The sequence below is a fragment of the Balearica regulorum genome, chromosome 8, assembly GCF_011004875.1.
Source record: "Balearica regulorum gibbericeps isolate bBalReg1 chromosome 8, bBalReg1.pri, whole genome shotgun sequence".
NCBI lineage: Eukaryota > Metazoa > Chordata > Aves > Gruiformes > Gruidae > Balearica > Balearica regulorum.
In genome coordinates, this window is record NC_046191.1 from 13,703,288 (window position 1) to 13,717,396 (window position 14,109).

The 14,109-nt window shown below is 34.7% G+C and overlaps 1 protein-coding gene across 15 annotated transcripts in view; it reads right to left on the reverse strand.

The window, feature by feature from the left end:
- The window catches only part of USP33 (ubiquitin specific peptidase 33), a 49,705-nt gene that overhangs the window by 33,973 nt on the left and 1,623 nt on the right, over nt 1-14,109 (reverse strand). For 6 of the 15 annotated variants that reach the window (XR_012836515.1, XR_012836516.1, XM_075759682.1 and 3 more), the window contains exons 2-6: nt 9,540-9,651; nt 8,427-8,480; nt 6,329-6,391; nt 3,662-3,814; nt 1,092-1,191 (exon numbers count right to left, since the gene is read on the reverse strand). Coding sequence is in view for 13 of the 15 variants with exons in the window: in XM_075759682.1 (XP_075615797.1) it covers nt 1,092-1,191; nt 3,662-3,814; nt 6,329-6,391; nt 8,427-8,480; nt 9,540-9,620 (451 nt within the window). In the remaining 2 variants the exon portion in view is untranslated. Of the gene's footprint in view, nt 1-1,091; nt 1,192-3,661; nt 3,815-6,328; nt 6,392-7,179; nt 7,282-8,426; nt 8,481-9,539; nt 9,678-10,194; nt 10,259-14,109 lie in introns of all 15 variants that reach the window. The other 9 variants (XM_075759687.1, XM_075759685.1, XM_075759683.1 and 6 more) reach the window with 5 other exon arrangements.

Below are 14,109 nucleotides of genomic sequence, written 5' to 3' on the forward strand. Positions count from 1 at the left end.
AAATGTATTAACACAGCCACATCAATATTACTGGGAACTCTAATGCAATTCTACTTGTGTATTACTTGTATACAAGTTACATTTCCAAAAATATTGATAGGACAAAATGATACACAAGTACACACATCAGTAGGAGAAACTAACTGAGAATAAAACACATAGTTTAATGATTTAAGGGCAGATGGCAAATTAGCGGGGTGGTGACATATCCAGAAAGACCGTGCCAGACAACAGAAGGGGCAGAGTAGGATTTTTGGCCAATGCCAGCAGATTTAGGAAAGGGAAAGCTGGTAGTAGATCAGTAAAGGAGAAATGAGATCCACAAATTAGAATAACTCTTTTATCATCACTGATAAAAAACAACCTGCCTTGACATACGCATTGGCATCTCAAAAACAACAGCTTAACAATCTGCTGGTCAGATTTTTCTGAGAAAATGGTAGTTAGAAATATTTTCTTTACTAATACACACATCCTTTTTAAAACTATCAATACCAATTTGAGACTTGTAAGAAATAGTAACAATTACGTTCTTTTTTAAAATGAGAAATTAAGGCTTCACTGTTTGGAGTTTCATCCACTCTCATTTTCATCTTTACAATAGTTTAATATTAGGGTGAGTAACCTTTTACACCAGAAAGTTTGGCGGTGCATGAAATCCATTACGAAAAAGGAGAAAGCAAAACCCCAAAACCCCAAACCCCCATGCTGGGATACTACAGGCTCAGAAAAGGGTTACCCAAAATGCAGGAAAGCATTCAAATCGGGAACTTTTTTAGGACAGGAGAAAACATTAGAACAGATTTTATAAAAAACTACTTTTACCAGAGTGGCTAAAACACCAGCTACACTAAACATTACTCCAACATGCTTTCTTATTTTTGTTGCTGCTTGCACAGGTGCACTACATTTATCACCACAGCCTCTGCTCTGAAGGTAAGTAAAGATTGCTGCAATAAAGGTGAAACTAAAAATAAGGAACTTGGAGCAGAACAGGAAACAGTTCCACTTATAAGAGAACTAGTATATAGCTGGAGAACAGTTGGAGACATACACATGCCATAAAGGGCAATGGATTTTGCTTTTATTACCTCTAGTCTTTAACTCATCTTCTTCCACTTCTATGTCTAAGTCATCAAATACAGCTGCTAGTGGAATCTTCAGTGTGGGATTACTAGGTATTTTAAAATCCTTATAAGGAGAAAAAGAAAAAAGTGTATTTATTGTATTTATCAATTTTATTCTTCATTGAGCTTACGTATAATTTCACCAACAAATCTAAAACTGAAAATATGTTAATACATTTTGAAATCTCACTAAAGTGAGAACAACAGGATTACACAACCACCCTGAGAAAGTTTACTTAAGAAAAAAACCCATGTTTTTGTTTTCAGATTAGCAGTGAAAACATTGCATGATTTTATGACAACAGCTGAAGAATTTAAACGAAGTTATAGTATTTCTTTCCCTCGGATAACAACAGTAAGCCAGCACTGAAAAGCTAACACAGTAGTTATCACATAAAAGTTAGTGTGTATGTTTTTGATATGCCACCAGATGGCTCACTATGTTTAACGAAGACAAATTAAACTGGTGGAAGCAAAACAGAGAAACAGAGTATTAAGCAGGCAGACATTTATTGCATGACAAGCTCCTTTTGTGAGTGTACAAATAGAAGTTCTAAACAAAATGTTTGACAGACTTTGTAAGTTCTAATGATTTTTTTCTGTAGGTTATACACATTTCCTTGGAAGATTAAAACAGGTTAAGTATAATAGAACAGAAGTTCAGAAGTCTGAATCCACCTTTATATCAAGTCACCAGAATTTCTGGACAACAGAAATAAAATTTTAAAAAAAATTACAATGGTACTATTCCAATTGATCTGCTGGCATTTTATGAGAAAGTGATCAGATTATGTTCATATTCAATACTAAACTTTGAAGTGAAAATATTAAAGGATATTTCCTTTCCACATATACTGAAAACCTGCCCATCTTTCTGTCCAACTTGTGCATTATGATAGCTCTTCCATAGCTCTATGCCTCAAAAAAACAATTGTAGAAATACCATATGTGTACTTGTGTCCGTTTTAACTGAGTTACCTGTCATGTTTATATAAGTACATTAAATATGCAACAAAGAAATAAAACTTTTTTTTCCAGATACATGCATTATGCCAATTATACTTAGGAAACTGCAGCATAACATCTTTTCTAGATAAGTGTTGTCTTAGAGAAAATTATCAGAGTGAACAGTACTGATGCCAGTGAAGATTAGTATAACCAGGTGAAGATAACAAAACAACAAACCAAACATAAAAAAACATTACTGAAATTGCAGAAGGACAAGACAAGCAAATAGCATATTTCAAAATTGTCTGTATACACCTGTTTTTCTCATTCTTTTTCTCTAACTTGTCTCCAGTACTAGCTAATGCTTTATTCATCTTATTCTTCAGCTAGTATGTTAATTGTTAATAAATGTGAAGTTAGGAACAGCTAAGAACTTTTATAAAGTCTTGTCTTTGATGCCATAATCACATAAAACACTGCAATCTTACGCATGTGTTTTACTCAACTAATATCAACTTCCCAGATACTGGCCGTATTTTTCTCCTTGGTATACTTATACTCCTTGGCAACCCTAACTGCCATAGACCACTATTACCATTCTCCTGATTTCTAGTTTGATACATATTTTCCACGTGAATCTAACACAATTTATTTGTCACACTACACCAAAGTTACACACGTATATACAATAAAGTTACTACTGTCGTCTTAGTAAATTCTCGCATAGCAGTAAAATTCTTAGCTATTGACTGAAAGGATTGTCAAGTACTGGAACAGGCTGCCCAGGGAAATGGTGGAATCACCATCCCTGAAGGTATTTAAAAGACGTGTAGATGTGGTGCTCAGGGACATGGCGTAGTGGTGGACTTGGTAGTGGTAGGTTAATGGTTGGACTTGATGATCTTAAAGGTCTTTTCCAACCTAAATGATTCTATAATTCTATTCAGGAGTGTTTGTGTATATACAATGAAAAAAATTTCCCACACACATATACATACACAAAAATCAAGACCTTTTCAGTCATTTATCAAAACTGAAAATAAGACATGTTTAAACCTCAGAAATTAAGGTATAGGAAACCCTTTAAGTGTCTGATATTACTAGCTGAATGAGGTTAACAATTAGCATATATTTCTCTAAAAGTACTATACTTGTATGAATTTGTATCTCAGGCAACTATACATACACATGCTAAGGCATTCTGCCGCTCCCTGTAAGCTAGCCAGCAATTACTGTAATGAGTTTTGTAAATAACATTTTCAAGAGCTGACAGAATGGGGAAGCACAGGTGAACTATTCCAATCCTTAAATTTAACACCGTGCTTTTTCTGTAACTTACCGTTTATTGTAGATTACAAACAATTAGACAATAAGATGAAAACAGTATTCTTAGGAAGCGTGCAGTACACAGAGACAGAACAGGGAAGCTGGGTGCTGTCTTTTTAAAGAAATTTTATAAAAATCGACTTAAATTAATAGAAAGTTCAGCTACAAGAAAGGAGGAAAAGTCAGTCTCTCACTTGAGAGAAGACACAACGTTTACAGCAAAGCTACAGCTGCTTTTGTTTCACTGCGTTAAAAAATACCTGCACACTATTTTCTTGTGCTTGGTGAGACAGTCTTGCATTTGGTAGTGGAGAATGGGATCCTAATTTTCTATCCAGGAATACTTCCTTACTACAGGCATAACACCAAACACGGAGTGTAGTAAGGTTGACAGTTAGACAGTGTTTTGTCTCCTAAAACAACAAAAACAAAAACTGTGATTCAGAAATTTGGAATAATTAAATACCGCTGCATGCAAGCTAGAACAGAAGTATTAAATTTCTAGATCTTTCAACAATGACACAAATACATACGTTAGAATATTAAAAAATAGCAATTCAGTTACTGCAGTTTTAGCACAAACTATCCAACACTCATTTTTAGTGCAAGTCACTCAAATTGGCAACAAGGTATAATCAGAATCTAAGCCACTGTCACATCTGACACGCCTCTGCATAATTACAAAAATGAGAAGAAAGCCTGTTGTCTGAAGTGTTACAATTCACAACAAACCAATTTTCCAGGAATGTCTGCTATAGGCCATAACAGCAGCCACCTCCTCTACAGTAAGGGTAGTGTTTATTTCTATTGGCTTGCGGTAGGAAACTCAAACTATCGAAGAATCAATCAAAATAGTAAGAGAAGATTTTTAGTTCAGTTACAGTAAGAGGTGCTCATATCAAAAGAAACATTCTAGACTCAATTAATTCTTGTTGACAGCTTCATACTGTAAGGCAATATAAAAATTTGACAGATGGAGAATAGTTTTACTGTTCTGATCTTCATCATTCTTTTTTTAACCTCTTTGCTTACTGTAAGATTGTGTACACAGTTGCTATCATCCTCCAAATATTTCCACTAATCCTTCCTGTATTTCTTCCTTGTATGTCAGCACCAGCCAGGTTTATAGACAATGAGGGATTTGCTAGAAATCAGAAAAATACTACAACTGCTGCAGGATGCCCAAGTTTCTCCTTCCCTTATTTAATACGGCCTTCTACAAGAATAATGTTTTTTATATGAAACGTGGGCTACAATTTAATTAAGTAGCCCTCCCCCTACTAAAAAACACCAGAAACATCAGATTACATAAATATCTTGGACAATTTTAATCATGGGAATATGCTTGATTCTGCAGCTTCAGCTGCATAAATAATTGCAAATCTCCAGAGCAACAGCTTATTAATTTTTTTGAAGTGGACACAATGAACATGATTATTTGTAGTACAGGGAGCCTTGCTGGTGGAAACTGGAGTAAGCAGAGATAAACTGATTCATGTCAACCTGTTTCTCTCATTTTAGTGAGTTTATTGAGAATTTTACTGAAAAAAAAATCCAGAAGACGACTTACGATCCAGAATATAAAATTAAGTAACAAGAAAATCAAGACAAGGATGTCACTGACAGCAAGCAAACTATCTATTCCCTTTCTCTTACCTGACAAGTACATAACATTGCTAGAACAGCATGTAAATCAGGAATAATCTACTGTAGAAAGCCAAGAGGTATAAAATTGTAGGCAAGAAATTCAGGGACCATCTGTTCCCCAATTGCACTATGAGCAGCTCGTTTATATATCTATTGTAAAGGCTTTAGAACTGTGATTCAGCTTAATAGCTCGCAAAAAAAAAAATTTCATTTATATAGATTTATGTTAATGCACTATTTATTTGTACAAATACGCACTCCTCACAAAGCCCTGCTTCAAAAAAAAAAAAAGCAGGAGTGGTGGCAAAATGTAGCAATAAGGTGTACTTCTTATAAAACCGTGGTACACACTATTTGTTCATTTTAATATTCACCAGGGTTTTGGGTTCTTTTAGTATTTTTAAGGACCAAAAATTGCTCAGTGTGGAATCTTCAATGTATTTTCTGATAAACAAACTGTAAATTGGTAGCAAGAATTTCATTTAATCGGAAAGTGAGCAATTCTGAAGTGACACGTTAATAAAACTGCCATCCCTCTGTCCCCAGTATATTTGTTACAAGAGAATGATACATCTCACTTGCTTCATTTTGGCAAGTGTGCACAGAACAGACAGTGAGTTTAAGACCCAAACAGATGCACTCAAGCTGTCCAACCTTGCCAGAACTTGGCATGCTGGGGAACACTGTGCACAGACTTCACTGCTCCTACCAAGCTGGATCGAAAATCAGGACAAAGCAGGAAAGGATATGCTCAGCTCAGCCTACAGGTTCTTCATCTGCAGCCACTGGAACAGGGAGCATAATGCAGAAACAAAGCACCTGTTTCTGGTAATTTATACTTCCTATCTTACACCTGTTCAGCTCTCATCTTCATTAATCCAACTTCCCTCCCCTTATCCATCAGGCAGCCACAATCTTAAGAAGTTAGACTGAAGTAGTGAGGCACCTCATATAAGCTGAAGTACTTCAGAATTCTTTTGTCCACGCATCTTGAAAATCATCAGTAATTGCTGTTCTTTTTTTAATTTTCATCGTACTCGTTTAAGGAGCATGATAACGTTAGAATTACATGAATAATTATGCAGCTGCACAAAGACTGTAAACTCACATTCTCCTTAATTAGTAAGACCTGCTTCTATAGATGAAAAACAACCATAGCTAATCAAACTTCCTAACAGTTGTGCTAACACAGATTACTGACTTCACTAAAATGAGTAAAAGAAGTTCTCTAATTCTACTTCACTGCTTGAAGTAACTGTATTTCTAGCAAATACACATACCTGGGAATGGGTGGTACTGTGATCAACATGGGATTCACCACAGCCAACATACGTACATCTGTTCTGTTGAGCAAGATATGAAGTATACAGAATTAAAACGTGGCATCAAACAGGTTTACAGAACAAGAATAAACTGCCAGTCCCTTTAAAATTCACTCAAATTTCAAACTTGCAGAGTCCTACACAAACCAAGAGACATGCACAGTAAGTGTTAAAATAAATACCACCTAAAGCAAATTAGAATGCTGCAAGATTTAACTCAACTCCTCTCACTGGTGGGCAGTGCTAGACTTTTAACGCATTTTGATATATTTATTCAGATTAAGGTCAACATGTATTTTTTACAATTCATGATTTGGTAGAGATTGTTAGAGAAAATATTAAATTAGTCCAGTGTCTACAATACTGAATTGCAACAGCCTTGGAACACGACACATTTATACCAAAAATGTTTGTATGCCCCTATCTGCAGGGCCCATTTATCACAGTATTACTTCACAATTAGTTTTTTCACCTTTAAATAAGAGTTTCCAACACTATATGGTGAAGTACTTACTACATTGTAGTTACAACATGCAAAATAATTGTTGATTTAATTGTGCTAATTGCAAAACATATTTGGATGAGTTGAGTGTGGAATCTTGCAGCTGCCAATCTTCAAGCAATTTTCATTAATTCCTCATTTGCATGAGTCAAGACAATCACATAAGAGGGTACAGCATATTATTTGTATAACTCTCTAAACACATTAATTTATACAATCAAATAGCAGCTGAACACAGCCAATTTTCTATATTAAATAATCACAGATATTGTTTAAGTTACAGATAGTTAACATGCTAGGATCTCACCATGTTTTTCTACTGAAAAAGGTGAAGGCAAGATGCCAATTCATCCAAGAGGAGATATATCACAGCATGACACTAAGCATCCTACTGCAGTTAGAAACTCTCCTATAGAAACGTTGGTAGGAATTTAAGTTTTTCAGTAACAGTTTAAGAGCTCTAAGTGAGAAATAAACACCATGTTTTAAGCTTCACAGTGTTTCCCCACCTGCCAGGCTGATGCATCCCTAAACACCTCTTCCTACTCCCAAGAGGGTTTTTATATGCAATTAAACATGCATCTAACAAAAAGACATTAAACACTGTTTCTTTCCCCCTTCATTTCTTTCTCCTTTTCATAGAGGGAGCAAAATAATCTGATGTCTTAACTGTTACCATAATCCACTTAAAAGAAAACTAATGAAGTAGATTTTTTAAAAATACTCATACATACACTTAAAGGTTGGCATCTCAGCCTAGACAGCTTCCCGACAGGACTTAGACAAATGTTGCCAAGAAATTAAGTCAAGCCTATAGAGCAAAATTTCAGTCTCTAGAAACAGCTGTATGTCTGAAGAACTCACAAGACATTTTAAAAACTAAATTAGCTACCTACTTTCCTGTTGGTATCATATCAGAAGCAACATTTTCAGAGCTTCTTGGTTTAAATACACTGAAAATTATGGGTTTTGTAGATGGCATGTAAAGCAAAAGCATATTTAAGAACTATATACAGAGTAAAGACTACAAAATTCATGCAAAGTTTGAAGAATGCTTATATATGCTTCTACAAGTTTCAAAATTAGATTTTTTCTTTGTTTTGCTTAAGGATAAAAAAGTCAGAGTATGCATTTTTATGCTGTAAAAAGTCAGCATTTACTGCTAGATGTTATTACTACAAATGCTAAGACAGTCTTATAAAAAAGTAACTTTATTAATTCAGGAGTAATATATTTTTTTCATATCTACAGACTTGGGGAAAACATTAAAAACCAAAATCTTAAGAGCTAAAAAAATATTGTAACTCAAGAAGAAACCTTAATATGCTACTTATAAGAAATCTCATTTTGAACACAGTATTCTTAAACTACAAGGAATACACACCCAATAAAAGGTAAAGAATTTTAAAAATAGAAAACTGCACAAGAGGTTTTGCTTTTAAATAATAACCTAAAGAAACTAATTTAAAGAACTTCATTATAGTTGTTTCTTCAAAAAATACTACCAACTTTATCTACTAGAAAACGACCCTAATACAGAACAACAGAACTTACCTCTAAGCATGCCCAAAGGTTGGGTCCTCTGACTTTACAGTCCTGACAAGTGCCCTATTAAAATTAAGCACACAAACAAAGCATTATTTGATTTACTTTCACCAGTAAACCACAAGTTTGAGACAAAATGAGAAAAAATACTGTAAAGCTCAGTATCAACTGAATAATTTTAAGACAGAAAAAAGAATGTGTTGATAACCAACTCAATTTTTGCTTTGCTTCACATCATCTTAAGATCAGCATATTTTTCTAGTAAAACCTTGGATCTCTGAGTTTTCATCTTAAACCAAAGATTGTTCTTCTAAATAAAGCATAAACACATATCATATATCACATTATTATAAAAATCCTCAAAATTGGTCTTTCCTATCAATTTAACATAAAAAGAAATGAAAGTCATAGAATTTGCAATAACTACATACTCCTATTTGCAGACTGTCAACACTACTTGCAAAAGTTTACCAAAAAAAAGATGCAATACCAGAGAAATGCTATACCCCACCGCAGCAAGTTAACTGTTAAACTTTTCACACAAAAAAAATTTAGCACTATGGACAGAAAAGGTTTGGCTTTTCATCACCTCCCAGGGACTATAATGGGTTACAAGATCTTGCTTTGTTCGCTTTATTAATACTAGCTGGAAATCAAGAGTTCAGGTAGGGGCAGTTTCTGAGACTGTGGCTCCTCCATCAAAAAGTGACCTGTTATCCAAGAAAAACTTAAGCATAAATTTCTTTGTTACAGTTTCTACTTGAAGTCAAGTCACTGTATTACATTAATATTCCAAATAACTGCTACAATGGAAGTGCCTGAAAATAAAGTTCAGCTTGGTGTTATGCTAAGTCTTAACTAATATTTTGATTAAAACATTACTTGCTTTGAAAATCACTGCTGGGAAAGGTACTCTAAGTACTGAAAAATACTTTTTCAGTTTTATCAAGTCCATAATTCTTCCTGTACTTCGTTTAAACCTTATTATGCCAGTACAGAACATTTTACCTATACTTAACACCCAAATGCATCTTATAACGTATAATACATGGCAAGAGATATAGCTAAAATAAGTGACCAGTGTTCACTGTGATAGGAAGAAAGTAAGCTGCTACAACTCACATGAGATTTCTGTATCAATTCCTCTTTTGTTATTTCGCCAACTGATTCCAGGTGTGGGCAATTGCTGCTGGGAGATGACATTTCAGAAGCAGTATTTTCTGAGATCCTGTAGCTGGGATTGTCAAGACAAGGGAATCACTTGTCAACAGAAGTAAGAATGAGTAAACCCAAATTCCTTACAGTAGGCAGCAATATTAGATATCTAATATGCAACATACACATAACTTTTAAAAGAATGTTACTTTTTAAAGTAAATTAGTACAAATAACTTTATTTAAGAGAATCTAATAGTCCAAATCGAACACAAAATCTAAAACAAAATCCCCTGACTTTTAGGGCATAAATTAATAGAATCCTGAGTGGAGCAGTGCTGGTTTGGATTAATCATTTAACTTCAGGGCCTCTACCATGAACACCAACGACATACAAATCGCAGTTTTCAAGCCTACCCAGAACTGGCTTTGACTGTATATTCTGGAAAGGGATTTTATGCAACACTGCTGAAGTGTGCTGAAGCTGTGAAGGCTAAGATGCAGGAGCACATGACTTGCTTGTCAAAGGAGAAAAACTTTATCTTGGTTTTATTTATTTACAAAGACAGATTCTAGATTCAGATATATTATATATCAAAAGCAAACTGAAACTTGTAACTCACATGTAGTACTGAACACTCAGCGAGCTTTCTTCTTGTTTGAGTTCTCTCTGTCCATCCAAGGTCTCTGATGTAGACAGAGAAACTTATCAGAAATAAAGAATGCTAAATACTCTATCATTATTTTGATGGCTGCACAGAAAGTGATGATGTTTTACAGAAAAAATTAAAAAATTAACTCAGTAATGTTCTTTTTATATAAATACTCCAATTGACTCATGCAGATAAGAAACAACCAAGAACTTCATTCCGGTTTTGAGGCATCAATAGTAAGTGTTTAAGCTACAATCTCGCTAAAGCTTAAATCTTAAGCTTTCTTTGCCCAATTCTTATCTGCCCAATCTAGCATTCCTTTATCAGGACTTGCAACTAAACTTCCATTCTAACTCAGCAATGCACACTCCTTGATCGGTTCACAGCCTTTAGCACTGTTATCAACATCTCTTTCCACTTTGCCTGTTTGCTTTGGCAGCTTTAGGTCTGTTCCTTCCACTATGTGACTAATCACTCCTTTGAGTATCGAGTAACTTAGAGCTTTGACAGTGTGGGGGAAAACAAACCGTACCTAGTAGGCATCTCAAATACACTTTCTAGTAAACTTTCAGTTTGTTATCTTTGACTTGTTCTTTACTTCCATTGCCTTGCAATAAGATCCCTTTGAATCAAGAGTCATTTCAGTTCCCTTTGATTATCAAACTGGTTTTTGTATATATATATGTGTGTGTGTGTGTGTGTATAAATGGCCTATATTATTCCTATTATACATGCATGTATATAGCTGCATATATACTTAAAATATATTTTACTTATATATAATACACAAGATATTTATTATATATATAACATGCATACATATACCAAAGTATGTATGTGTATCTTTCAGTCTTTGAGTGTCATGTTAACAGTTGTTCAATAAAATATTTAAGAACTTATCTCATAAGACTGGAAATACTACAGTAAATTAATAATTCAGGATTTTTTTTTAGCATGAGGTCTAAATTCTCTTCCTAGACCAATGGAACGACATTTAAAAAGCACTAGTCTCACATATAAGCTGCAGCTGGAGAGGTATTTCCTCAGTTCAGTGCCTGTTTGTAATCCATATGCAGTATTGCTGAAAGACACTTCAAATATGAAAACGATAGTTTTTCAGGCCAAACCTCCTCAACTTCAGTCATATTAGCAATTCTGCTTTGAACTGTAAAGTTCCTTTTCAGAACAGAAATGGAAACATAAGTGTACGTTTCATCTTGCACATTTTGCAAGGTCTGTTAGAACATTAAAAATTGACAAGCGAGTTTCAAATAAAGCCCTGACAACCTTAAAAAAATTCAGTGTGAATTAATGCTGATTTAACACAAATGCTTTAGAAAAACTGGTATAACAGATTAGTAAATCTTTATGCTTTTTTTTTTTTATGGAATAAGCTTTCTGAATGCACTATTCCAAGTAATAAAAAGCCATGAACGGAGACTTCACTTCATTTGTATTTAATAGCTACTTTTCACACCTGAAACCATGCAAATCCAAAGGTGCGGTCCTGAACAAACCCAAAACCAGGAGTTCTGCTCACACCAGATTCTGTTTCTTGGTGCAGTCTGCATCTCCTCATAATAATCATCAGAAAGACCAAAGCATGTTGAAACTCGTGTCCCTACAGATGTGGTCCCCATTCTTGTCCATACAGAGAGCATCCTTTGTAGAAATCTAGTTAACCTTATAGATTCTTTACATGTTATTATATTGGCAGAGCTGAATGGTCTTTCTTTCACCTTTTGTTAACAAAATTCTTACACACCTCCTTCAATCCTGTAGCAACCGTGGTAACTCATGGTACTGCCATAACCTTGGTAGCTTAATATACCTAGCTGCAGTAACACATTTGGTAAAATTTTATGTTAAAGTCTGAAACTGTGAAATTAATTTCAAAACCATGACTCATCTTTCATGTTTCTAAGTCCTAGAAAGCCCAGGGTAGCCCCTCCCTTGCTCTCTGCCCTTTCTCCATTGCGCCACTTCCCACTCTATCTGAAAAGATTGCTTATCTTCCTCTACTGATGTATCTCATTATCACATCTGCTTTTTCACAAGCTTTGCATTGCATTGACCTCATCCATTTTGTAGTTTCACTTACATTCCATTTTGCACTCCTGTTCTGAAGCTGGAGTATATGTCCATAGCCCCAGTGATACGTGATAGTTTGTACTGGGAAAGAAGCTAGAGATCCCATATGAACAACTCTACAGGGCCAGGTGAAAGGTCTGTTTAACCCAGTATCCTGTTTCTACCACTGACCAAAAGAAGACATCCACAGGAGAATAAAAATATTACAATATATAGTTTCCCTGAATCCGTTCCAGCTCTGGGGCTTCCTGAACCAAGAGTTTATATATTAGAAAGAGAAAGGCTCTGGAAAGGAACTATATCAGTAATTTCAGCCTTCCTCAAGTTGAAGAACTCTAAAAAATTGTTATCAAGACAGGAGTTCTTAAACAGCAATCATGTGTCCAGTGGTAACAAGGCAGTTTCTGTCACCTTTCATGGACCCTTCAGAAGTATTCCATGGTCTCACAGGAACCTTAGAAAAAAGACTAGCTGAAAACCATGGACCTACACATAGGGGACACAAGAAGCATCTTTGTTTCACTATCAGATTAAGAACAAAGTAAAACTTAACTGGGAATAGAACTCAAGTTTTCACACTAACTGTTCATGATCATATTCATGCAATAAGCTTCTCATCAAATGCTTCCCATATATTTGGGAAAGGACTGCAGTCTCACCCTTATTCTCCCTAGCTCTCTCCATTGTTTCCACTGAAAGGTTTGTTTTAGCCCACCTCAATGCATCATACTACATCATTCAACTAACTGAATCATTTAATGTTCAAAATTAGAATTTATTAACACACTTTTTTACTGAGTGCATGCATAACTGGTCATACTTCAAAGAAAAAAAAACCCCACCCTGTAACACTTATCTTGAACTCCAGTCTTTGTTTTTTTGTTCCTGTTTATTCTTTGCATTCACTAAGAAAAAAACATTTGCTCATGAGCTATCAATGTGCACCATAATTTAAAGCATCATGACCAGCAACCTATTTATTATTCAGCAGAATTCCATGGCATCACAGAGTTGTGTGATGCCTACCATTGAATAACTATCACACACACTGAAAAATCCCATCAAACACTAAGAGAATTCAACTGATTTTGAAAATTATGTTAGGCTCATGCAGGGAGACTAATATTTCCTAAAGAAATATAACACTTTAAATTCTCTCTCAAAAAAAAATTTAATGAGTTATTGTTTTCATCTGTCTAGTTATAGTAGTTAACATTTCAACAGATCTTGGCATAAATACATATATAACTTTATTCCGTTGATGTCCCTAAATATGGAGACATTTTATCAGAACATTTCACAGCGTTCAGTTTGGGAATGCTGGTAAAAGATTTTAAGAATAAAAGGATTATTCTGAAGACAGCAATTACCTGAAGCAGTAATTGTATCTTCATTATAGGCTTTTATTATTTTGCCTGTACAGCTCTAAATAACAGCCTTTCAAACTAGTAAGCTCTAAGTTCAGGCTTCTTTTTTGCACTTGCAGTTAATTTACTAGTGATGCACTTGAACAATCGCATTTAACATTTATTTTCATTTTATGGCAACAAAGTAAGAGTGACGCTGGGGTTCAAATTTGTATGTGAACATTTAATTACTTAGAATACTAAAGAGTTCTGGAACTTCAGTGATGACTTGTCATATAGATATTCTTCACACTTCAATAAAAACCCACCAGCACTCACTCCGAACTACACATGCCCATTGAAGCTACAGACTTAGACTTATGTATTCAGATTTTTAAGATGTATATTTTTCTATCAGTTTTCTGAAGAACTGTGTTGCCCTTTAAAA